Source organism: Pogoniulus pusillus, chromosome 42, assembly GCF_015220805.1.
Source record: "Pogoniulus pusillus isolate bPogPus1 chromosome 42, bPogPus1.pri, whole genome shotgun sequence".
Classification (NCBI taxonomy): Eukaryota; Metazoa; Chordata; class Aves; order Piciformes; family Lybiidae; genus Pogoniulus; species Pogoniulus pusillus.
In genome coordinates this window covers 1,810,036-1,835,887 of record NC_087305.1, presented here as the reverse complement: position 1 = coordinate 1,835,887, position 25,852 = coordinate 1,810,036, and the positions used below count along the sequence as shown (strand labels likewise).

The 25,852-nt window shown below is 52.4% G+C and overlaps 1 protein-coding gene across 2 annotated transcripts in view; it reads left to right on the top strand.

Annotated features, from left to right (window-relative positions):
* The window catches only part of DPYSL2 (dihydropyrimidinase like 2), a 66,535-nt gene extending 51,518 nt beyond the window's left edge, over positions 1–15,017 (top strand). For both annotated transcript variants that reach the window (XM_064175638.1, XM_064175639.1), the window contains exons 10-14: positions 47–188; positions 1,602–1,772; positions 6,579–6,758; positions 10,494–10,659; positions 12,125–15,017. In XM_064175638.1, coding sequence (XP_064031708.1) covers positions 47–188; positions 1,602–1,772; positions 6,579–6,758; positions 10,494–10,659; positions 12,125–12,216 — 751 coding nt within the window. In that variant the 3' untranslated portion in view covers positions 12,217–15,017. The remainder of the gene's footprint in view (positions 1–46; positions 189–1,601; positions 1,773–6,578; positions 6,759–10,493; positions 10,660–12,124) is intronic.
* The last annotated feature ends 10,835 nt before the right edge of the window (positions 15,018–25,852 follow it).

The window sequence follows — 25,852 nt, the reverse complement described above, 5'->3', positions numbered from 1 at the left end:
CCTGTGACAAGAAAAGAGCTTCAATGCCCATTATTGTCTTTCCCAGTGGAGACCTCCAAGTTACTGGCAGTGCCCACTGCACCTTCAACACTGCTCAGAAAGCTGTTGGGAAGGACAACTTCACCCTGATCCCTGAAGGAACCAATGGGACTGAAGAGAGGATGTCCATCATCTGGGACAAGGCTGTGGTATGTTACAGATGTCTTCTGCTGCCAGCAGGCCTGTCCTGGCTGGAAGAGCTGCAGCTGTGTGTTCTTGTCTCCCCCAGATGCTTCTGTGGTCCCTCCTGTAGAGGTTTTTGCCCCTGTAGAGGCTGCTGTGGATCTGCTGTACTGATCCTCAGTTGAGCATCTCTGATGAGTAGAGGCTGGGAGACCTGTGGCTCTTCAGCCTGGAAAAGAGAAGCCTGAGAGGATATTTTCTACACACTTACAAATCCCTGAAGGGTGGAGGTGATGATGACAGAGCCTGGCCCTGTTCAGTGGTGCCCAGTGACAGGACAAGGGGCTGGATGGGTGGGCAGAGGCCAATGGGTTGAGACTGAACAAGGCCAAGTGCAGGGTTCTGCACTTTGGCTACAACAACCCCAAGCAGCACTACAGGGTGGGGCCAGAGTGGCTGAGAGGAGCCAGGCAGAGAGGGACCTGGGGGTACTGGTAGAGAGTAGGCTGAAGCTGAGGCAGCAGTGCCCAGGTGGGCAGCAGAGCCAATGGCATCCTGGGCTGGCTCAGGAGCAGTGTGGGCAGCAGGACAAGGGAGATGCTTCTGCCCCTGTGCTCAGCACTGCTCAAGCCACAGCTTGAATGCTGTGTCCAGTTCTGGGCTCCTCCCTTGCAGAGAGATGTTGAGGTGCTGGAAGGTGTTGAGAGAAGGGCAGCAAGGCTGGGGAGGGGCCTGGAGCACAGCCCTGTGAGGAGAGGCTGCGGGAGCTGGGGGGGTGCAGCCTGCAGCAGAGGAGACTCAGGGCAGAGCTCATTGCTGTCTGCAGCTGCCTGCAGGGAGGCTGTAGCCAGGTGGGGTTGGGCTCTGCTGCCAGGCCCCCAGCAACAGAAGAAGGGGACACAGCCTCAAGCTGTGCCAGGGCAGGTTGAGGCTGGATGTGAGGAGGAAGTTGTTGTCAGAGAGAGTGATTGGCATTGGAATGGGCTGCCCAGGGAGGTGGTGGAGTGGCCATGCCTGGAGGTATTGAAGCCAAGCCTGGCTGGGGCACTGAGTGCCATGGTCTGGTTGGTTGGGCAGGGCTGGGTGCTAGGTTGGGCTGGCTGAGCTTGGAGCTCTCTTCCAGCCTGCCTGATTCTATGATTCTGCAACTAGAACCCAGGAGGCTTCACTTGAACTTAAAGAGAAATTTCCTTCCTTTGAGGCTGCTGGAGCCCTGGACCAGCCTGAGCAGAGAAGTTGTTAAGTCTCTCTGGAGAGACTCCAAACCCACCTGAACACTGTGATCCTGAGCCCCCTGCCCTGGGGGACCCTGCTGTAGCAGGGAGCTGGACTTGACCATCTCCGGAGGTCCCTTCCAACCCCCACCCTTCTGTGGTTCTGCCTTTCTGCCTGCTCTTTGCTTTTCAGTGGCTAATGCAGAGGCTCCTGTCTCTCCTCAGGTGACTGGCAAGATGGATGAAAACCAATTTGTTGCTGTGACCAGCACCAATGCAGCTAAAATCTTCAACCTGTACCCGCGGAAGGGCCGCATCGCGGTGGGCTCTGATGCTGATTTGGTCATCTGGGATCCTGACAGCGTCAAGACAATCTCTGCCAAGACTCATAACATAGTAAGGGAGCTCTGCTGCTCTTTCCCTCCTCTCTTCTCTCACTGCCAGCCTCTGCTGCCAAGAACTAGAGCTCATGACAGCTCCAGGGTTTGTTTTCTGCATGCCCCAGCCCCCTTCTGGTCTCCCAGCCTGTGCAGCTCACTGATGTGAGCAGAAAGGAAGCTGATTTGAGTCCAAATCTGCAATCACATGAATACCCAGAGACTGCCCTTGGAGCAGAGAGGTTGTCTGCTCTTCCTGAGTGTTGGATGCTTGGATTGGAGCACACAGAAAGCTCTTCAGTGCTTCTGAACTATCAAAAGGCCTCCTCACAATGTGCCATTGTGACCTGCTGGCTCACTGGCAGTGGGAGTGTGGACTAACCCCTTTCTAGTTGGGGTTAGGGAAGCTTATCAGCTTGGGAACACCTTCACTGGTGGTGATCTGATCTGGACCACTGAGCCTGAGTGCATTTATATCACCTACTGACCTGGCACACCTGTGTGCATTCAGAGATGGTTTTGCTGGTGCCCATCCCAGTGTGAAGTGGCACAGGGCAGCACCTGGCCTAGCCAGGTCTCCTTCTCACTTCTTCTGTGACATTGTGGTGTCACTGGGGGAGGCACTGCTGGCTTGTGGCCCCCCCAGCTGCCTCTTACACTTGGCTCCTGCAGTGTAAAATCTGTTCCACTCTGGGGAAAACCTCAGGATGGTCCCAGTGCTGGTGGGAGCTTCCCTGTGACATTTGAGCACTGTCTCAGAGAAGGCAACCACAGTTTGCATTTGTTTCAGTGCTGGCAGTGAACCTATGGAATGTTTCCCTGGGAAAAAAAAAAACCTCCTTGTTCTATTCTTCTGTCAATGCTTTCATTCACTTTGGAGCTGAAGGAGCAAAATTTTCTTCCTCACTTGGATCCTGGGCACATTTACACAGAAAGCTTTTTAAAAGGCTTTGCTTCACTTCTCTGTGGCTTAAACTCAGGGTCAGAAGTGGTCACAGGTGGCCTGGATTCATCCTCCTTGTGCTTAGACTTCTAACAGAGGCATCCAGACTCAACAGTTTGGTCACTTCAGTCACCTTAGAGGTGCTTCCAGACTCACCACATCTCCATTTTGGAGAGGGTTGGCTTAGAGAAGGGAGAACCCAGGAGCACACACAACTCTTAGGTGCCAAACTTACTGGTCTGAAGTTGGGTTTGTGCTTATGAATGGCTCAGCAAGCTGAAAGGGGTATTTGAAGGTGACTGAATTTAGTGGCTGTTGCCTTTAGGAAATGAATTGGGCTCTTTAAATTTGCTGGCATCTCTGGTGGATGTGCTCCTGTGCAATCAGGATTGACCTCATCCTTCTGCCATAGGCTGAAGGAGAAACAGATCCACCACGAAGTGACCATTCAGGAGTACTTTAGAGGTTGAGAACTGCAGAGCCCCCTGAAACTCTTCCACCATATAAGACTCCAACACTCAATGCTCAGCTGCTACCAAAGGCTGCAATTTTAAGCTGTGCCAAGACAGTTGGGTGAAGAGTTCTCACTTTCAGGTGGTTTGTTTAGAGCTTGAAGGGCTGTAAAAGAAATTCCAGCTTTTTTCTTACACATCCAGCTCCATCCTCTTCTGTCATTGCATCCACTCTTACTGTGGCCTTCCAGGATCTGAAAGGGGCTCCAAAAAATCTGGGGAGGGACTTTTGAGGCTGTGAGGGAGTGGCAGGAGTAGAGGGAATGGAGCAAAGGTGGAGGTGGGGAGAGTGAGGCTGGAGGTGAGGAGGAAGTTGTTGAGCAGGAGAGTGGTGAGAGCCTGGCAGGGGTTGCCCAGGGAGGTGGTTGAGGCCCCCTGGCTGGAGGTGTTTGAGGCCAGGCTGGCTGAGGCTGTGTGCAGCCTGCTCTAGGGTAGGGTGTCCCTGGGCATGGCAGGGGGGTTGGCACTGCCTGCTCCTTGTGGTCCCTTCCAACCCTGACTGATTCTGTGATTCTATATCTGGCATCTCACCTGCTGGGCTGTTCTTTAGTGTCTCACACTGCACAGGCTCCTTGGGTTAGGGGAGAAATTGATAGGAGTGATGCCTGTAGAGCCAGGTCACCCTAGCTGGGTCAGATATAAAACAAAAGCCTCTTTGAAAGGCAGAGCAGTTGCTGTGGCACAGGGAGAGGTGGTGATTATGTGGCATCAGATGATTGTTACTTTTTGAAATGCTAGAGCAACACAGAGATGTTTTCCAAGCATTCACACTGCTCTTGCCACTGCCTGGCAAGGAAACATTAGGAGCTAGCAGGGGAGATATTATTGTTCTTGGAAACAGCCTAGTCCAGAAGTTCCTAACCAAGCATCCTCCTTTGCCACCACAAGTTTTTCAAGCCTGAGCCCAGTTCAGTGTCAGTTTAACCACACTGTACATCTGCAGCCAAGCCTGCCTGTACTTATAACACACTTCAAGAGCAAACTCCATCATTAACTCAGTCAAAACAACCTGGGTTTGTCTTGGAGATGGTAACTGGAGTAACAGTCCCCATTACAAGAGGGCTGTGGAGATGCTGGAGAGTGTCCAGAGCAGGGCCAGGAGGATGCTCAGAGGCTGCAGCAGCTCTGCTGTGAGCACAGCCTGAAAGAGTTGGGGCTGTGCAGGCTGGAGCAGAGGAGGCTCCCAGGGGACCTTCTTGTGGGCTGCCAGGATCTGAAGGGGGCTGCAAAAAATCTGGGGAGGGACTTTTGAGGCTGTGAGGGAGTGGCAGGAGTGGGGGGAATGGAGCAAAGGTGGAGGTGGGGAGAGTGAGGCTGGAGGTGAGGAGGAAGTTGTTGAGCAGGAGAGTGGTGAGAGGCTGGAATGGGTTGCCCAGGGAGGTGGTTGAGGCCCCATGGCTGGAGGTGTTTGAGGCCAGGCTGGCTGAGGCTGTGTGCAGCCTGCTCTAGGGTAGGGTGTCCCTGGGCATGGCAGGGGGGTTGGCACTGCCTGCTCCTTGTGGTCCCTTCCAACCTTGACTGATTCTGTGATTGTAAATAAGAAGCTTGTAGTGAATCTCATCCAGAGTGCTTCATGGGGGATCATTTGCAGTGATTCCTTTCAAACTTGCCTTTTTTCCACAGTGTGATGTTTGCAATCTTGTTACTAGAGGATGAGCAATCCTATTAGAGTAAAACAAGATTTGCCCTGCTCCATAACCCATCAAACAGTGACTTGAGATGCAGCTTTTCTAAGTTACTATTATTTTGGGGTGGTGACACTCAGCTAAAACTTTCTTTGCCTTCATAACCCATCACACCAAGCTGTGTGGCACAGTAGACTTGCTAGAGGGCAGGGATCCATCCAGAAGGACCTGGACAGGCTGCAGAGCTGTGCCCAGGCCAACCTCATGACATTCAACAAGGCCAAGTGTAAGGTCCTGCACCTGGGTGGGTGCAATCCCAAGCCCAGCTCCAGGCTGGGTGGGGAATGGCTGAGAGCAGCTCTGAGGAACAGGACCTGGGGGTCTGGGCTGCTGAAAAGCTCCACAGGAGCCTGCAGTGTGAGTGCAGCCCAGACACAACCCTGTGCTGGGCTGCAGCCAGAGCAGTGTGGGCACAGGGCAAGGGAGGGGATTCTGCCCCTTGGCTCTGCTCTCCTCACACCCCACCTGGAGTCCTGGGTGCAGCTCTGGAGCCCCCAGCACAAGCAGGACATGGAAGTGTTGGAGCCAGTGCAGAGGAGGCCACCAAGATGCTGAGAGGGCTGCAGCAGCTCTGCTGTGAGCACAGGCTGAGAGAGTTGGGGCTGTGCAGCCTGGAGAGGAGAAGGCTTGGAGGAGACCTTGGAGTGGCCTTGCAGGATCTGAAGGGGGCTGCAGGAAGGCTGGGGAGGGACTAGGGACAAGGTCTGGGAATGAGAGGAGGAGGAGGAATGGGTTTGAAGTGGCAGAGGGGAGACGGAAAGTGGATGTTAGGGAAGGGTTGTTTGCAGTGAGGGTGGTGAGAGACTGGCACAGGTTGAGAGTGGTGAGAGACTGGCACAGTTTGCCCAGGGAGGTGTTCAGGACCAGGCTGGATGAGACCCTGAGCAACCTGTTCTAGTGGGAGGTGTCCCTGCCTATGACAGAGGGTTAGAACTGGCTGAGCTTTGAGGTCCCTTCCAACCTACCCCATTCTGTGAGCCTATGATTTAAGCAGCTATGCTTTGAGGTAACTCATTCCAAACTGTGTTTCATCTTCATGAGTAAATCATTAGTAAGGAAAATGAAGGCCAACCCTTCTGTTCAACCACAGCTGGCCCTAATATGTTGCCAATTAGCACTGAGTGGTGATTTAGTTGCTTTCTGGTATGAATGTGCCATGGTTTTGGCATGTCATCTGCCCCCTCCCTCTTAGGAAGTCACCCAGACTGGACTCAGCCAGCTGGAAGTTAAGGATTGAAGCTTTCTGTTCACAGCTTAGCACAATACACAAGCAGATGTTTACAGCTATGTACAAGTTAAAAGCAATAGAGAAACACAACCCCCCTCCCAGAAATCAAAGTCCCCAGGAGGGGCTCCCAACCACCCTTCCACCTCTCTGCCTGATCCCAGAATTTGCCTTAGGTGCAAAGGTGAGTTTGGAGGATTGGCAGGGGAGGTTAGAAGCAGAAGGATTAACTACACAGAAGAAGCCCAGGGGAGAAAGACAGACTCAGACAGACACACACACACTCTGTCTTAGCTGTGTTTGTGTCCTTGCTTTTCCCCATCTCAGCAAGCCTATGAGTGAAGCAGCCATCAGCTTTGTTTCCTTTTCACAGCCCTCATCCAATTCCTCTCGTTAAAGTGTTGCAGTCAGCCTCAACCTGGCACAGAATGGCCTCATTTTGCCTTTTTCTCTGTTGCAGTCTCTGGAGTACAACATCTTTGAAGGCATGGAGTGCCGTGGCTCTCCTCTGGTGGTTATCAGCCAGGGGAAGATCGTGCTGGAGGATGGGAACCTGCACATCACGGAGGGCTCCGGGCGCTACATCCCCAGGAAGCCCTTCCCTGACTTCGTCTACAAACGCATCAAAGCCAGGAGCAGGGTGAGCAGCAGCAGCAGCAGCTGGCTGCACTTCTCTTCTCTCTCTGCAGCTCCTGAGCTAAAAGTGGGTGGAAAGCAGATGCTGTCCCCTAGCTTGCAGGCACACACTGCTGCAGCTGGAACGGTCCCTTGCTAGAGCCACAAAGGTGATGAAGGGAATGGATCTTCTCTCTTGCAAGGTGTGATGGTTTGGGTGTTCCCTGCCCCCCTCTCCCCCCACTTTAGAAAGCACCCAGACTAGTCTCAGTCAGCTCTGGGAATATGAATGAAGCTATTTATTTACAGCTAGCACAATGTACAAGCAGATATTCACAGTACATACAGTTACAGACAGAAATAGACAGGGGAAAAGGTAATACAGAAACACAACTCCCCTCCCAGAAACCTGAGTCCCCAGGAGGGGCTCTCAACCACCCCTGCACCTTCCCCCTGCCCCTCTCAACCTTACCCCAGTCCTAAAGAAGAATAGAGGTTCAGCCAAGAGGTTAAGCAGCAAAGGTGAGTGGAAGGTGAGGTTAGGGAGCTGCAGCTCAGTCAGAAGCCCAAAGCAGAGTGCCACAAAATGGCCAGAGTGTTAGCTAATGTTTCCTTTCTTCTTCAGCAAGGCTCTGAGGGGAGCAGACATCACCACTGTTTTCCTTTCACAGCCTGTGATCTGGTTCTCCTCACCAAAACATTCTACCCTGCTTCCAACTAGCACACAAGGGGAGAGTGAGGGAGCTGGGGCTGTGCTGCTTGGAGCAGAGGAGGCTGAGAGGTGACCTCAGTAGGGGTTGTAAAGATGGAATGGGTGAGTGCTGGGAGGCTGCAGCCAGGCTCTGCTGGGTGGTGCATTTAGTGCCATGGTCTGGTTGATTGGCCAGGGCTGGGTGCTAGGCTGGGCTGGATGAACTTGGAGCTCTCTTCCAGCCTGGTTGATTCTGTGATTCCATGCCAGGACAAGGGGCAGTGGGTGGAAGCTGAGGCATAGCAGGTTTCATGTGAACATGAGGAGGAATTTTTTCCCTGTGAGGGTGACAGAACACTGGGACAGGCTGCCCAGGGGGGCTGTGGAGTCTTTCTCTCTGGAGATATTCAAACCCTGCCTGGATGTGTTCCTGTGGGATCTGGTATAGGAGATCCTGCTCTGGCCAGAGGGACTGGACTGGTTGAGCTTTGGAGGTGCCTTCCAGCCCCTGACACTCTGTGATAAGCAGTTACATTCATCTCCCTCCTCCTTCATTTGTGTTGCTCTCAGGACAGGAAAATGCCCTGGCTTGGGATGGGATTTTCTGCAGATCTTTTTTTCCCTGCTCTTTAGTTCTTTGTGCAGTTTTGTGTGCAGAGGAGTGTGGCCAGCAGGTCAAAGGAGCTCCTTCTCCCACTCTACTCTGCCCTGGTGAGGCCACAGCTGGAGTATTGGGTCCAGTTCAGGGATCCCCAGTTCAAGGACAGGGAATTACTGGAGAGAGTCCATCAGAGGGCCATGAAGATTACCAAGGGACTGGAGCATTGCTGCGAGGAGGAGAGGCTGAGACAGCTGGGGCTGGTTAGCCAGGAGAAGAGCAGTCTGAGAGAGGCTCTTCTCCAAGCTCAGCAAGAGCTAAAGGGTGAGGGGCAAGAGCAGGGGGCTTCTTTCAGTGGCTGCCAGTGATAGGGCAAGGGGCAACAGGCACAAACCAGAGCCCAGGAGGTTTCTACTGAAATCAAGGAGAAACTTCTTTCCTGTGAGGGTGTCAGAGCCCTGGAGCAGGCTGCCCAGAGAGACTGTGGAGTCTCCTCTGAGGGATTCCAAACCTACCTGGGCATTGTGATCCTGGGCAAGCTGCAGTGGGTGACCTTGCTGTAGAAGGGGGGGGTTGGACTGGATGATCTCCAGAGGTCCCTTCCAACCCCTGCCATTCTATGCTGATCTGTCTTGGGACAGCTGGGCAGAAGACAGGAGTAGGAACCATCCAGTTTGGACATCAGCCAATCTGCCAAATAACCCAGGAGGCTTCTGGTGTTGCAGAACCAAGAGAAGTCAGTGGTGGAGTTCATACATCAAACCTTTCAGCAGTCAGAGTTCTCATTGGTTGTTCTAGATGCAGCCATTCCAAACCTAGCTGGGCACAGCCCTGTGTGTACCTGCTCTGGCAGGGCAGCTGGATTAGATGATCTCCAGAGATCCCTTTCTGTGAGCCTGTAATACTTGATGCTGCTTTCCCTTCTGTCAGATGTGATCAGCTGCTTGTGACTGGTGAGTCACAGGCACAGCCCACAGCCTGTTTAAAAGTGAGAATGCTCTATTTTTGAGAAGCTAAAATTGGTGGGAAAGTTTTTGTCCAGTACACCCATTGAAACCAGAAAGTGCCTTGTGATGTAGGACATCACATCCAGCAGGACAAGGGAGCTTCTTCTGCCCCTGTGCTCAGCACTGCTCAGGCCACACCTTCAGTGCTGTGTCCAGTTCTGGGCTCCTCCATTGCAGAGAGATGTTGAGGTGCTGGAAGGAGTCCAGAGAAGGGCAGCAAGGCTGGGGAGGGGCCTGGAGCACAGCCCTGTGAGGAGAGGCTGAGGGAGCTGGGGGGGTGCAGCCTGCAGCAGAGGAGGCTCAGGGCAGAGCTGATTGCTGCCTGCAGCTGCCTGCAGGGAGGCTGTAGCCAGGTGGGGTTGGGCTCTGCTGCCAGGCAGCCAGGGCCAGAAGAAGTGGACACAGTCTCAAGCTGTGCCAGGGCAGGTTGAGGCTGGATGTTGTTAGGAAGTTGTTGTCAGAGAGAGTGATTGGCATTGGAATGGGCTGCCCAGGGAGGTGGTGGAGTGGCTGTGCCTGGAGGTGTTGAAGCCAAGCCTGGCTGGGGCACTGAGTGCCATGGTCTGGTTGGTTGGGCAGGGCTGGGTGCTAGGTTGGGCTGGCTGAGCTTGGAGCTCTCTTCCAACCTGCCTGATTCTATGATGTGCTTTTAGTTGGTTAAAAACTGGCAGACAAGAGAACTCTGAACTCAGCTGCAGCTTAGTTGCTGAGAATTTTAGGAGTTTTCTTCCTAGATGAAGTCAGTTTTCTGACAACAAAATGTTTTGGTGTTTGAAGTGTTGCCCTCTCCTGGGCAGAGCCAGAGCTGTGCTCTGCACACAGCTTCTGCAGACCTCAGGTGATCTCTGTGTTCCTTGAGCCTTCCTGAATGGTTCTTTTGAAGAAGTTGGAAGTTACCAAAATCACCCCAAGTGATGCAGCACCCCAGAGACCAGAGCTGTAGTTTCTTTTGTGTTCTGCTCTCCACAGAGATATGCCTGACCTGCACATCCAACTGGGCAGCATCTCAGTTGGAGTAATTGCATTGGAGGCAACTCAGAGCTGCCAGTGCTGTGAAGCTGAGCTGGCTTCTCTCTCTGCAGGCCTGCCTCTGCCTCAGCATGGTTTGGCTTTTGGGGGATGAATAGATGAGTAGTAGGTTTCGTTTGAAGGCTGTCAGGAGCCTTTAATCAAACAACAGGTAGGTTGAGGTCATTAAAGAACAGAAGCTGTGGTGCAGGGGACAGACTGGCTGTCTTCTGTAGGCTGCTCACACCTGCCAGCACCTAGCTGAGGCCACTGAAGTGCAGACCATGTTTGGTTTGAGCCATGCTGCTCCGGAGCCCAGCAGAGCAGAGATGATAGATGCCTTCGTATCCTCTGTCCACAGACAGATCTGGAAGTGTGTGTCGTTGCCTTAGCAACATCTGGGCAGCTGTTTGGTTGTGTCTTGAAAGCAGTTTTGACCCTGATTGTGTTTTGCAGCTGGCTGAGCTGCGGGGTGTGCCCCGAGGCCTCTACGATGGACCTGTCTGCGAGGTGTCGGTGACGCCCAAGACTGTCACACCAGCATCTTCAGCTAAGACATCTCCTGCCAAACAGCAGGCCCCACCTGTGAGGAACCTGCATCAGTCTGGATTCAGCTTGTCTGGTACATACTGCCCTAGGGTTTGGTGATGAAGTTGCACCCCCATACTCTCCATGAACTCTGCTGCAGCAGACAGGCAGGGGCTTAGGCTGGGATGTGTTTCTAGCTTGGAGGTTATCCCCTTAGAAAGGAAGAAGAGCAGCACAGAAGCCATCATAAAGTCCTGCTATGCCATGGCACAAGTGCTGAGTACCTCACTGCCTTCTGGACTTGGTCCTCAGTTGGGTGTGTGAAGGGGACAGGTGGCACCAACTCGAGTGGAGTTTTGCCAGCTGAGAGCAGCCGTGGGGCTGCTGTGTGCCAGGGTTGGTGTCTCAGCAGACTGCTGCAGTGCAGCAAGGGGGAAAAGCTGTAAGAAGACTTGCTGAGGGAAAAGCATTTAGCCAGCCCTCATCTGTGCAGGGCTGGGTGGTTCAGGTGTCTGCTCAAGTGGCTCAGGAGAACCTTCAGAACAGCTTTTAGCAGGATTAGGGCGTTTGGGTCACAACACCACAAAGGCTCTAGGCCTTGGCAGTGTGCTTGGAAACTGCCCAGCAGAGAAGAACTTAGGAGTGCTGGTTGACAGCTGGCTTGACCATGAGCCCAGGTGATCAAGTGTGAGCCCAGGTGACCAAGAAGGCCACTAGAATCCTGGCCTGGATCTGTGAGAGGCTGAGGGAGCTGGGACTGTTTAGCCTGGAGAAGAGGAGGCTCAGGGTAGACCTCATTGCTGTCTACAGCTCACTGGCTGAGAGCAGCCAGGCAGAGAGGGCCCTGGGGGTGCTGGGAGAGAGGAGCTGCAGATGAGGCAGCAGTGTGCCCAGGTGGGCAGCAGAGCCAATGGCATCCTGGGCTGGCTCAGGAGCAGTGTGGGCAGCAGGACAAGGGAGGTTCTTCTGGCCCTGTGCTCAGCACTGCTCAGGCCACCCCTGCAGTGCTGTGTCCAGTTCTGGGCTCCTCCATTGCAGAGAGATGTTGAGATGCTGGAAGGAGTCCAGAGCAGGGCATCAAGGCTGGGGAGGGGCCTGGAGCACAGCCCTGTGAGGAGAGGCTGAGGGAGCTGGGGGGGTGCAGCCTGCAGCAGAGGAGGCTCAGGGCAGAGCTCATTGCTGCCTGCAGCTGCCTGCAGGGAGGCTGTAGCCAGGTGGGGTTGGGCTCTGCTGCCAGGCAGCCAGGGCCAGCAGAAGGGGCCAGAGGCTGAAGCTGTGTCAGGGCAGGTTGAGGCTGGGTGTTAGGAGGAAGTTGTTGTCAGAGAGAGTGATTGGCATTGGAATGGGCTGCCCAGGGAGGTGGTGGAGTGGCTGTGGCTGGAGGTGTTGCAGCCAAGCCTGGCTGGGGCACTTAGTGCCATGGTCTGGTTGGTTGGGCAGGGCTGGGTGCTAGGTTGTGCTGCCTGAGCTTGGAGCTCTCTTCCAACCTTCCTGATTCTATGATTCTCAAACTGTTGCTGGCACAGGCTGGGCCCTGACGTTGCTTCTGTCCTCTGCAGGGGCACAGATCGATGACAACATCCCACGCCGCACAACCCAGCGCATCGTGGCGCCGCCCGGGGGCCGTGCCAACATCACCACCTTGGGCTAAGCACCGACCCCTTCTCGGACTGGGGGATGGGGGCACCCGGAGACCCCTTCTGATTCTTTTAGAGCCTGTGACGGTTACTGCTGGCAACCAGTGAGTGGGGGGAGGGCTGAAGTAAGGCTCTCAGTCCCCTCAGCTTCCCTCTTCATCTTCATCAGCCCTTCTCACTTCTCCCCTCAAGCCCCTCCACATTGAAAGAAACAAACCCTCTTTTGACACCTCTGACATGCAAAAAGTACCTGTAAGGAGGATGTTTGAGAGCTGTGGCCTCTGTCCCATCCAGCATCTGTCTTCTAATAAAGGAAGGATAAAGTGAATTTCCTGGGAGCTGCCTTTAAGACACACACAACACAAAGGAAGAGATGATAAGAAATGTTCCAAAATAGCTTGGTTTGGTTTGGTTTGCTTTCATTCATGGCACAGAGCAGAGTAGTTCAAGGGTCTCAAGCTTGGGTATTCTGTAGGGTTCTGTGTTCCAGCAGGATAGGTAGGAGAGCACAGAGGGACATCAATCCCAGCCTCTCCATTCCCCAGCACCACCTTTGAGGTCACTGACCTGCTGCCAGGGACAGCAGCAGGACCCAGTAGTAGGAACCAACCAAGCACTTGGCCAGGTGAGCTGGAATCCTTGGAGACTTTGTTCCTGTTGCTTTGGGGGTTTTCATTTAGTTGTTTTTTTTTTCCTTTTAGTTTTGCTGCAGATCAGGAAAGTTCTGCTGTTGGTTTTGTCTCTGGGGTTGTTTAACGTTTGTGTTTTTACTAAGTTTGTAGCATGGAATTTACGAAGCCTTAGCTGGGAACTGGAGATTTCCCTTTTCTTCCCAGTTCTTCCTAAACCTCGTTCCAGTCACAGACTCCCACCAGTGGCACTGCCACAGCCACTGTGGGATTTCAGCTTGTTTCTAGGTTGCATCGTTCCAGTCAACACTTCCCACTTTGAGCTGCAATAGGAGGTCGCAGAGCAGGGTCATAAGCTATGATCTTCACTTCAGTGTGCCATAGGTCTTGAGCTGGTGCAAATCAAGGGGCTGGGTGTCAGCTGAGGAGCTGGAATGGTGTCCTAGCAGTTGGTTTGTCTTTTATTCCTAGAGGTGGTCATCCATAACCAGGGGGCCACAGGCAAAGAGCAGCTCCTTGCTTGCAAGATGTCTGTAGCAGCCACGTTTCCCCCTTCCTGACCTGCTTAGTTACAACAGTTTTAGTCTCCCCAGAAGGCTGGCCAGTTGAGTGTGTGCCCAGGCACCTGTGGCAATTCCAGTTCCAGCCCATATACCCAGCTGTTGTAAACTGGGAGCCTCAGAGCAGCTCCACCACGGTTCAACAGCAGCTGAGAATCTCTCCTGCCTGGTGCAAATGTCACAGTTGCACATTTCTTCATGCACAAGCCCTGGTGCAAATATCCAGGAGAAAGCCTGGTGGTTCCCCATCCTTCCTCAGACACCTGCTGCCCCACATTTGAGACCAGAGCCCCTGGGTGGTCCTTACATGAGTTTGGAATCCTCTGTGGCAGTCAGCAGGGCCTGGGTGCTTATCTATGCTCTGTCTTTTAGCCCTGGTGTTGGAGGTTTATTGTTTTCAGGACACAGAGAATAAATCTGCACCATTAGGTTCCAACTCAGCTAGAGAGCTGGGTGGCCCCCAGGGCTTGGCCTGTCTCTTAGCACTTTTCAACCCACACTTAGCATTACCTCTGCTGTCTGTGTGCCCTGGCACCTGGCTGCAGCTCCTGCTTTCTGCTCTCTTTATGCTTCGCCTCCTCCCTTGACCTTGTTTTTTGCACACCTGGATTCTCTTGGTGTTTACAGGTTCTTTTCGGGGGGGGAACCTACATATGTATGTGAAGGCTTTTAAGAAGCACATACAACATTTGGTTTTAGGAGGTCATCAGTGCTGGGATTTGCAAAGGATCTGGAAGGTCCTTAGTAACCCAAAGCCTCCCAGCTTCAGCACCTGATGCCTTTGGCCCCATTGGAACGCAAAATCCCACTCAACCCTCTCGGATCTTTTCGTTTTGCCTAAGAGTTTTGCACTTTAAGTAATCTTAATTATCTATTGCAGCTCTTTCCTTTTGCTTTGGGGGTTGGTTTTGTTTGGTTTTTTTCCCCACCTGTGTGTTTAAAATCAATTTGAGCAAGTCGGGGAGGAAGAAAAGTCTCAGTTCCCTGAAACACTTCGCAGCTCTTCAGCATTCACTGAAGTTCTTCCTTTTGATTTCATGGTTTTGTTGTTTTCTTTGTCCTTCACTGACTCACGAAGATCTTTTCCACTTGTTCTTCAAAAGGAAGAAGAATAACTCACACACACACACACACCCCTAAAACCAACAAAGAAGAGATCTTTTGCAGGCTGTGTAAGCATGTTTTCTTTTCCCCCTGTGAGAGCTCGTCGGCTTTGTGTCTGTTCTGATGAATGTCTCATGTAAATGCTTAAAAGGAGAGAAAAAAAAGAAAACCACATAAAAAAGGACAAAAAAAAAAAAAAAAAGACTTAATGAATTAATTAACCGCAGTGACTTGAAGCTCTAAAAAGAAAAAGAAAAGTAGGATTTAATACTAGCTGGATTTTAACCCTTGGATTTGTGATTGTGAACCATGAGTGGAGGAGCTGTAAGTGCTATAAAGCTGATCGTGTGCGTAGACAAAAGGGGAGTGCTGATACTTGAGCGTTGTCGCAATGGCAAACACCTCCCACCCCTCCACCCACCCCACCCACCTCCCCCCCCCCAAGTCTTGTGTTTTATTCCTTAAGGACTCTGTGTTATATTACCTGGGAACTCCTAATAAAGACAAAACCTTGTTGTTTGACTCGGTGTGTCTGTGTGTCGTGGCCGTGCGCGCTCTGGGCGACAGCCAGCCTGCAGGTCGCTGCTACCCTAAGCCTGATGGGCCAGGAGTAGAGCTGAGGAGCAGGTCCCATCCTTCCTTGGAAGATGGTGGTGGAAAAGAGGAATCAGTGGGCCACAGTGCCATAGAATCGTAGAATCAAGCAGGTTGGAAGAGAGCTCCAAGCTCAGCCAGTCCAACCTATCCCCCAGCCCTAGCCAGTCATAGAATCAACCAGGTTGGAAGAGAGCTCCAAGCTCATCCAGTCCAACCTATCCCCCAGCCCTAGCCAGTCATAGAATCAACCAGGTTGGAAGAGAGCTCCAAGCTCATCCCATCCAACCTATCCCCCAGCCCTAGCCAGTCACAGAATCAACCAGGTTGGAAGAGAGCTCCAAGCTCATCCCATCCAACCTAGCCCCCAGCCCTAGCCAGTCATAGAATCAAGCAGGTTGGAAGAGAGCTCCAAGCTCATCCAGTCCAACCTATCCCCCAGCCCTAGCCAGTCATAGAATCAAGCAGGTTGGAAGAGAGCTCCAAGCTCATCCAGTCCAACCTATCCCCCAGCCCTAGCCAGTCATAGAATCAAGCAGGTTGGAAGAGAGCTCCAAGCTCAGCCAGTCCAACCTATCCCCCAGCCCTAGCCAGTCAACTAGACCATGGCACTAAGTGCCTCATCCAGGCTTTTCTTGACTGTCATTTCCTTGGCCAAGAAGGCCAATGGCATCCTGAGAGGTGTGAAGAGGAGTGTGGCTGGCAAGTGAAGGGAGGTTCTCCTTCCTCTCTCCTCTGCCTTGGTGAGGATTCATCTGGAGTACTGGGTCCAGTTCTGGGCACCCCAGTTGAAAAGGCACAGAGGAGGCAGAAACTTCTTTGCTTTGAGGGTGCTGGAGCCCTGACCTTGGCTGCCTTGAGAGGTTGTGGGGTCTCATTGTCTGGAGGCATTCCAAACCTACCTGAAGCATGTAGAGGTTCTTGAAGAAGAAGTCATCAACAGGCAGATGTAAGCCCAGCATGTCCTGAGGAGCCAAGCAGCCAGAACTGCCAGGAAGCTGCTGAAGCCAGTGCTGCTTTGCTGCTACAGGAGAGCACAGGCACAGCTCTGTTTTGCAGCTAACTCCTTATGCTGGCAGCAATGAAACCCATCTTTGCCCTCCCATTTGGTTCTCTGCAGGTCTCCCATTGACTAGTCTGTGGCCACTCATTTAAGACCCAGAAGTGACCTCATTTCATCTTAATGTTGATGCAGAATTAGTGGCTGAAAGGAGCAGAGCCAGCAGAGGATGGAACAGATTCAGTGACCTGGAACACTACCTGTCAGCTCCTGAAGAGAAATGGTTTGTCAGAGACAAGGGCAGGGTGGTTTGCTTTACTTCTTAAGTGGCAGTAGTAGGAACAATAATTGTCACTGGTCCTAGCAGCTCAGCTGATCTGCTCCAGCATGTGCTGGGACCTAGCACAACACTCTGCTGACCTGTAGAGGACACTGGCAAGGCCACACCTTGGGTACTGGTTCAGTTCTGGGACCACTCGCTCCAAGAAGTACATTGAGATCTTGGAGGAGGTCCAGAAAAGGACATCAAAGTTGGTGAAGGGTCTGATGAGGAGCAGCTGAGTGAGCTGGGATTGTTCAACCTGGAGGAGAGGAGGCTGAGGGACAGTTAACTCTCTCCAACTCCCTGAATGGAGCTTGGAGCCAGGTGAGGGTTGGTTACCCAGGTTGTGCCAGAATCATAGAATTGACCAGGCTGGAAGAGAGCTCCAAGCTCAGCCAGTCCAACCTAGCACCCAGCCCTATCCAGTCAACCAAACCATGGCACTAAGTGGCCATCCAGGCTTTGCTTGAACATCTCCAGGGACAGTGACTCCACCACCTCCCTGGGCAGCCCATTCCAATGCCAATCACTCTCTCTGCCAACAACTTCCTCCTAACATCCAGCCTAGACCTGCCCTGGCACAACTTCAGCCTGGGTCCCTTTGTTCTGTTGCAGGCTGCTTGGCAGCAGAGCCCAACCCCACCTGGCTACAGCCTCCCTTCAGGCAGTTGTAGATAGCAATGAGCTCTGCCCTGAGCCAGGGAAGGTTTAGGATGGACATTAGAAGAAACTTCTTCACTAAAAGGTTCTCAAAGATTGAAACAGACTCCCCAGGGAGGTGGTTAAAGCTCCATCCCTGGAGGTGTCTCAAAGCTACAGAAATGTGATGCTGAGGGACATGGCTTAGCATCAGACTTTGTAGAGATAGAATCATAGAATCAACTAGGTTGGGAGAGAGCTCCAAGCTCAGCCAGCGCAACCTAGCACCCAGCCCTGCCCAACCAACCAGACCATGGCACTAAGTGCCTCATCAGTCTTGTCTTGAACACCTCCAGGGACGGCGATTCCACTCCCTCCCTGGGCAGCCCATTCCAATGCCAATCACTCTCTCTGCCAACAACTTCCTCCTAGCATCCACAGAACGCTTGGGATGGATGATCTTAAAGGTCTTTTCCAGGTGAAACAATCCTGCCGTTCTATGACAAAACCCTATTAGTTAACACTAAGTTCCCCCGGGTTCTGTGACTCTCACATTTGGAGGATTCAGGATTTTTTAGCTGCTTCCTCTCCAGGGCTGGAAGCTTCAGAGACTTTTTTTTCCTCTCCATTTTCAGCACAGGAGGTGCAGGCTGAGCTCACTGCCATAAGGTGGCAGCAAGAGATGCAGAAACGATGCAGAATCAGAGAGCCAACCTGGTTGGAAGAGACCTCCAAGCTCATCCAGCCCACCCGCAGGGTCAGCACTAAACCATGTCCCTAAGCACCAGCTCCACAGGCTGCTTGAAAACCCCCTGGGCTGGTGGCTCCAGCGCTGCCCTGGGCAGACCACTGCAATGTTTGAGACCCCTTTCAGTGAACAAATGCTTTCTAACATCCAGCCTGAAACTCCACTGGCACAGCCTGAAACCGTTTCCTCTGCTCTTGTTGCTTGCCCCCAGGGAGCAGAAGCTGCCCCCTCCTCCCTCCTCCCTCCCTGCAGGGGGCTGTAGGAAGTGATGAGCTCTGCCCTCAGCGTCCTCTGCTGCCGCCTGCACACCCCCAGCTCCATCAGCCCCTCCTCACCCCTAGCTGCTCCAGGCTCTTCTCCAGCCTGGCTGCCCTGCTCTGGACAGGCTCCAGCCCCTCAATGTCCTTTCTGCAGTGAGGGGCTCGGAACTGAATGCAATACTGAAGGTGTGGCCTCCCCAGTGCTGAGTACAGGGAGATGATCACCTCCCTGGTGCTGCTGGCCACTCTGTTTCTAATGCCAGCCAGGGTGCCATTGGCTTTCTTGGCCCCCTGAGCACACTGCTGACTCATGGCCAGGCAACTATCTAGCAACACCCCCCAGAACCATGGAATCATAGAATCAACCAGGTTGGAAAAGCCCTCCAAGATCATCCATTCCAAACTAGCACACAGCCCTATCCAGTCAACTAGTCCATGGGGTTGTTTAGCCTGTGAGAAGAGGAGGCTCAGGGGTGAGCTCATTGCTGTCTACAACCCCCCAGGTCCTTCTCCAAGTTGCAGCTTTCCAATCACACATCCCCAGGTCTGTAGCTTCCCATGGGCCTGTTGTGACCCAAGTGCAGGACACAGAACTTAGCCTTGGCCCATTGGTCCAACCTGCCCAGCTCCACAGGCCCTTATGGGAGGTCCCTCTATAGCTGCTGTGTAGCTCCCTTCAGGTACTGGAAGAGAGATGAGGTCTCTACCTTATCCCTTGGGAGATATTGCTGGACTGGGCATCCTCAGATTATAAAAGTCACTGAAAGAGCTTCTTCTTCCTCTTCTTCTTCTTCCTCTTCTTCTTCTTCCTCTTCTTCTTCTTTCTTTTCTTCTTCTTTCTTTTCTTCTTCTTTCTTTTCTTCTTCTTCTCCTTCTTTTCTTCTTTTCTTCTTCTTCTTTTCTTCTTCTTCTTCTTCTTCTTCTTCTTCTTCTTCTTCTTCTTCTTCTTCTTCTTCTTCTTCTTCTTCTTCTTCTTCTTCTTCTTCTTCTTCTTCTCCTTCTTCTTCTTCTTCTTCTTTGTCTTCTTCTCTTCTTCTTTGTCTTCTTCTCTTCTTCTTCTTCTTCTTCTTCTTCTCTGCTTTTCTTCTTCTTCTCCTTCTTCTTCTTCTTTTCTTCTTCTTTCTTTTCTTTTCTCCTTCTTTTCTTCTTCTTCTTTCTTTTCTTCTTTTCTCCTTCTTTTCTTCTTCTTCTTTCTTTTCTTCTTCTTCTTCTTCTTTTCTTCTTATTTTCTTCTTCTTCTTTGTCTTCTTCTCTTCTTCTTCTTCTTCTTCTTCTTCTTCTTCTTCTTCTTCTTCTTCTTCTTCTTCTTCTTCTTCTTCTTCTTCTTCTTCTTCTTCTTCTTCTTCCCCTTCTTCTCTTCTTCCCCTTCTTCTCTTCTTCTCCTTCTTCTTCTTCCCCAAAATAGCTCTTTTTTTAACCCCTCCAATTCTTAGAACTAAAACTAGATAGAAAAAATATTAGGATGGGTTTGATGTCTTTAACTTCAGCGTGTGTGTGTGTGTGTGTGTGGTTAGTGGCCCCTGGGTTTAACCAAACTGCCTGTGACCACCAGACTGGCTTTGTCCTCCCTTTTCCAAGTGCTCTCCAGGAAAGGAATGTTTTCAAATCCTAAGACTCCCTGGCAATATTCTTCCTGCCTGCCCCCTCCTCCACTCCATCTCCAGCTATAGCACCGCCAGTCTGAGATTTTTATGGCTCTCAAGGGACAGGCAGAACATTCCTGATCCAGAAGTAGCATTTTGGAGTCCCTGGTCCCTCCCAGGGATAAATCATGGGAGCTGCCGGCAGAGAGGACGTTTGGTGTAAGAGGCGTGGGGCCAGCGGACATGGATGCTGTGCCTTGATTCACCAGCAGGTAGCCAAGGTCTCATCTTGCAAAGGACTGGAAACTGTTCCAGCTGTGGGTGGACACTGCTGGGAGGGCAGGCTGAGGCACAGAGAGCCTGCTGCAGCCCCACGGGGTCAGCCGAGGGGCTCTGGGACCAGGGACACAGCCGCGGTCATGAGTTCTGCTGCCAAGCTGCGGCCGGAGCTATTTTCAGCCGCAGTGTGAAGGTGTCGCAGTAGAGCCCAGATGGGTGACTGGAGACATCGCCTGCGAGACGCCGAGGAGGGAGCCCCGCAACCGGCAGGAGCTTCGCTAGGGAAACTGCTGAGGGTAGCTGCCGCTAGGACACAGCAGGAACTCCTGCGGCTGCTGCGGGCTGCTAGGGGGGCTTGGAGGGGCTCACCGAGAGAGCAGAAGGAGAACTTGCTGCGAGCTGTGTCTGCCGCAGAGAGAGACAGAGCACTGCAGCCATGGAGCAGAGCAGCTGCACACAGCTGCAGCCATCGTGGAGAGTACCCAGCCCTGTCCAACCAACCAGAGCATGGCACTAAGTGCCCCAGCCAGGCTTGGCTGCAACACCTCCAGGGATGGCAACTCCACCACCTCCCTGGGCAGCCCATTCCAATGCCAATCACTCTCTCTGACAACAGCTTCCTAACAACATCCAGCCTAGACCTGCCCTGGCAGAGCTTCAGGCTGTGTCCCCTTCATCTGTTGCCAGGTGCCTGGCAGCAGAGCCCAACCCCACCTGGCTACAGCCTCCCTGCAGGCAGCTGCAGGCAGCAATGAGCTCTGCCCTGAGCCTCCTCTGCTGCAGGCTGCACCCCTCCAGCTCCCTCAGCCTCTCCTCACAGGGCTGTGCTCCAGGCCCCTCCCCAGCCTTGCTGCCCTTCTCTCAACACCTTCCAGCACCTCAACAGCTCTCTTGAATTCAGGAGCCCAGAACTGGACACAGCACTGCAGGGGTGGCCTGAGCAGTGCTGAGCACAGGGCAGAAGCAGCTCCCTTGTCCTGCTGCCCACACTGCTCCTGAGCCAACCCAGGATGCCATTGGCTCTGCTGCCCACCTGGGCACTGCTGCCTCCTCTGCAGCTCCTCTCTGCCAGCACCCCCAGCTCCCTCTCTGCCTGCCTGCTCTCAGCCACTCTGGCCCCAGCCTGTAGCACTGCTTGGGATGGTTGTGGCCAAAGTGCACTTGGCCTTGTTCAATCTCATCCCCTTGGCCTCTGCCCACCCATGCAGCCTGGCCAGGTCCCTCTGCAGGGCTCTCCTACCCTCCAACAGCTCCACAGCTACTCCTAGCTTGGTGTGATCTGCAAACTCACTGATGCTGGACTCAATCTGCAATAGATGCAGCCCAGGAGGTTTAGATTGGACATTAGAAGAAATTGGGACAGGCTGCTGAGGGAGGTGGCTGGAGCCTTATTCCTGGAGACGTTCAAGGTGAGGGTGGGCAGAGTTCTGGGCAACCTGATCTAGTTGGAAATGCAACTGCTTACTGCAGAGGGGTTTGGACTTGATGGTCTTTGGAGGTCCCTTCCAACCCAGACCAATCTATGATCCCATGCAAATTTACAAGGGTGGTGGCCTGCCAGGATCTGAGGGGGGTACAAAAAAGCTGGGGAGGGACTTTTGAGGCTGTAAGGGAGTGGCAGGAGTGGGGGGAATGGAGCAAAGGTGGAGGTGGGGAGAGTGAGGCTGGAGGTGAGGAGAGTGAGGCTGGAGGTGAGGAGGAAGTTGTTGAGCAGGAGAGTGGTGAGAGGCTGGAATGGGTTGCCCAGGGAGGTGGTTGAGGCCCCATGGCTGGAGGTGTTTGAGGCCAGGCTGGCTGAGGCTGTGTGCAGCCTGCTCTAGGGCAGGGTGTGCCTGGGCATGGCAGGGGGCTTGGCACTGCCTGTTTCTTGTGGTCCCTTCCAACCCTGCCTGATTCTGTGATTCTATGATCAGCTAAGGACAGATCTCAGTCCTTAGCTCCCAGGCTGTGCTGCACTACAAAGTGCTACCAGAGAAGTGCAGACCTGTAAATGAAGAGATTTTTCTCCAGGTTGCCTGAGGCTTAGGATGACCTTTCCAAAGAATTCACCAGTGACAGCCCCAGGCAAGGGCTTTAGAGGCTCCTCATGGATCAGCTGGTTTGGGAATCTGCCTTTACTTCACCATGGCACAGTTCTTCCTTTATAAATCATGGGAAATAGTCATTCAGCACTGCCTTTCCCAAGAGGATTTACATTCCTGGGTTGAGAATATTCTCTTAGTGTTTATTTATAAGGAATACAGCAAAATGAGCTGGATTTCATCTGGGAGATGATGTTTTACTGTAAGCAAACTGAGCAGGCATGGTGAGGACCCAGGTCCCAAGAAACCTTATCAATCTCCTTTCAGATCTTTTCAAGCAGAAATACAAGTTCAAGGTTTTTGTTTCCCCTGTGCCTTCTGCTCACCAAACCCCACTGAGAGCAGCACTACTGGTAGGAATCTCTGCTGGAGAAGAGGAGGCTCCCAGGTGACCTTCTTGTGGCCTTCCAGTATCTGAGGGGGGGCTACAAAAAGGCTGGGGAGGGACATTTTAGGCTCTCAGGTATCATAGAATCATAGAATAGAATCACAGAATCAGTCAAGGTTGGAAGGGACCACAAGGAGCAGCCAGTTCCAACCCCCCTGCCATGCCCAGGGACACCCTACCCTAGAGCAGGCTGCACACAGCCTCAGCCAGCCTGGCCTCAAACACCTCCAGCCATGGGGCCTCAACCACCTCCCTGGGCAACCCCTGCCAGGCTCTCACCACTCTCCTGCTCAACAACTTCCTCCTCACCTCCAGCCTCACTCTCCCCACCTCCAGCTTTGCTCCACTCCCCCCACTCCTGCCACTCCCTCACAGCCTCAAAAGTCCCTCCACAGCTTTTTTGGAGCCCACTTCAGATCCTGGCAGGCCACAAGAAGGTCCCCTGGGAGCCTCCTCTGCTCCAGCCTGCACAGCCCCAACTCTTTCAGGCTGTGCTCACAGCAGAGCTGCTGCAGCCTCTGAGCATCCTCCTGGCCCTGCTCTGGACACTCTCCAGCATCTCCACAGCCCTCTTGTCCCAGGGGCTCCAGAGCTGGATGCAGGACTCCAGGTGGGCTCTGAGCAGAGCAGAGCAGAGGGGGAGAATCCCCTCCCTGGCCCTGCTGGCCACACTTCTGCTGCTGCAGCCCAGGCTCTGGTTGCTCTCTGGGCTGCAAGTGCACACTGCTGGCTCCTGCTGAGCTTCTCCTCCAGCAGCACCCCCAAGTCCCTCTCCTCAGGGCTGCTCTGCAGCCTGGCACTGCCCAGCCTGGATTGGTGCTTGGCATTGCCTCAACCCAGCTACAAGACCTTGCACTTGGTCTTCTTGAACCTCCTGAGGTTGGCTTGTGCCCACCTCTGCAGCCTGTGAGACAGGTAATGACAGGAGTGGGGGGAATGGAGCAAAGCTGGAGGTGGGGAGAGTGAGGCTGGAGGTGAGGAGGAAGTTGTTGAGCAGGAGAGTGGTGAGAGCCTGGCAGGGGTTGCCCAGGGAGGTGGTTGAGGCCCCATGGCTGGAGGTGTTTGAGGCCAGGCTGGCTGAGGCTGTGTGCAGCCTGCTCTAGGGTAGGGTGTCCCTGGGCATGGCAGGGGGGTTGGAACTGGCTGCTCCTTGTGCTGCCTTCCAACCCTGGCTGGTTCTATGATTCTATGGTCCCATGAGTCCAAGACTCCATAATTCTATGATCCTCTGCCTGAAATGTTTGTCAAAAGAGAAAAGTAGAACTCATTTTGGGGAACACAAAAAAACCCCAACCCAAGAAAGAAGCAAAGAGACTTTGTAGGTCACGTCACAAAGTGCACATTTCCCCCCAACAATTTATTTGCACACCTAGCTATAGTTCATAGACATCCAATTCTGCTCCAGAAGATGACCAGCATGACTGTCCCAGCATCTTCATGGTGAATAATGAGGTTTGAACTTGGATGAGGATGGAAAAACCACATCCAGAGAATGCACAGCCTGCCTGAAAGAGACACCCTGGGAAGCAGTGGCAGCCACACTTGCACAACTCACAGGCAGAATGCTGCAGCAGACAAAAGGAACCATTTTTGCAACCAAAGTCTGTCAAAGCTGAAGAATCCCAAACCAGCTCATGTACAGTTCCCACAGACATGAGGCCAGTAAGCAGACCTGGGTGTTCAGTGATGCTCAGCCAAGGTTTGGTATCACCAGACAATGATGCTGTGATTGTTAGCTGAGTGGAGTTGCTTTTTAAGTGGAAAACAGCCAAAATCCTGCCTGGGTTTGTTTGCTTAAGTCAGAAAATGTTTTCCAGGGACAGAGTTTTCTCAGCTGAGAGAAGAAATTCGGAGCAATGCAAGCTCTTGTCAGTCACTGCCAGACAATGAGCACTGGAGAATCATTTTCAGTTTCCACTAATAACACTTGGGACATTTGGGACTTTGAAAGAGATCTTAATGTCATTGTGATGCTAAAGGACAGGCTAGTTCTCAGCATGGGCTTGATCTCTCCATAGCAGACAGTGATCTGCACTAACTGGAGATCTGGATGTGTTGTGGAGCTAGAAGATGAGAACTGGAGATCTGGATGTGTTGTGGAGCTAGAAGATGAGAACTGGAGATCTGGATGTGTTGTGGAACTAGATGAGAAGTGGAGATCTGGATGTGTTGTGGAGCTAGATGAGAACTGGAGATCTGGATGTGTTGTGGAAGTGGAAGATGAGAACTGGAGATCTGGATGTGTTGTGGAGCTAGAAGATGAGAACTGGAGATCTGGATGTGTTGTGGAGCTAGAAGATGAGAACTGGAGATCTGGATGTGTTGTGGAGCTAGATGAGAACTGGAGATCTGGATGTGTTGTGGAGCTAGAAGATGAGAACTGGAGATCTGGATGTGTTGTGGAGCTAGAAGATGAGAACTGGAGATCTGGATGTGTTGTGGAGCTAGAAGATGAGAACTAGAGATCTGGATGTGTTGTGGAAGTGGAAGATGAGAACTGGAGATCTGGATGTGTTGTGGAACTAGATGAGAACTGGAGATCTGGATGTGTTGTGGAACTAGATGAGAACTGGAGATCTGGATGTGTTATAGAACTAGATGAGAACTGGAGATCTGGATGTGTTATGGAACTAGATGAGAACTGGAGATCTGGATGTGTTGTGGAAGTGGAAGATGAGAACTGGAGATCTGGATGTGTTGTGGAGCTAGATGAGAACTGGAGATCTGGATGTGTTATGGAGCTAGAAGATGAGAACTGGAGATCTGGATGTGTTGTGGAACTAGATGAGAACTGGAGATCTGGATGTGTTGTGGAAGTGGAAGATGAGAACTGGAGATCTGGATGTGTTATAGAACTAGATGAGAACTGGAGATCTGGATGTGTTGTGGAGCTAGATGAGAACTGGAGATCTGGATGTGTTGTGGAACTAGATGAGAACTGGAGATCTGGATGTGTTGTGGAGCTAGATGAGAACTGGAGATCTGGATGTGTTGTGGAACTAGATGAGAACTGGAGATCTGGATGTGTTATGGAACTAGATGAGAACTGGAGATCTGGATGTGTTGTGGAGCTAGATGAGAACTGGAGATCTGGATGTGTTGTGGAGCTAGATGAGAACTGGAGATCTGGATGTGTTGTGGAACTAGATGAGAACTGGAGATCTGGATGTGTTATGGAACTAGATGAGAACTGGAGATCTGGATGTACTGTGGAAGTGGAAGATGAGAACTGGAGATCTGGATGTGTTGTGGAACTAGATGAGAACTGGAGATCTGGATGTGTTGTGGAACTAGATGAGTCATTAGGTGATAGCTGCCTGCAGCACATAGGTCTCCCCTTCTGCCCTTTAGCTCACACTTGTTGTTTTCCTCCTCTCTGTGCCAGCAGGACCAGCATGCAGCATGCTCTGTGTGGAAGGTGTGACACTTCAGTTGAGTTCCTCATACAAATGCTTAGTCTCTT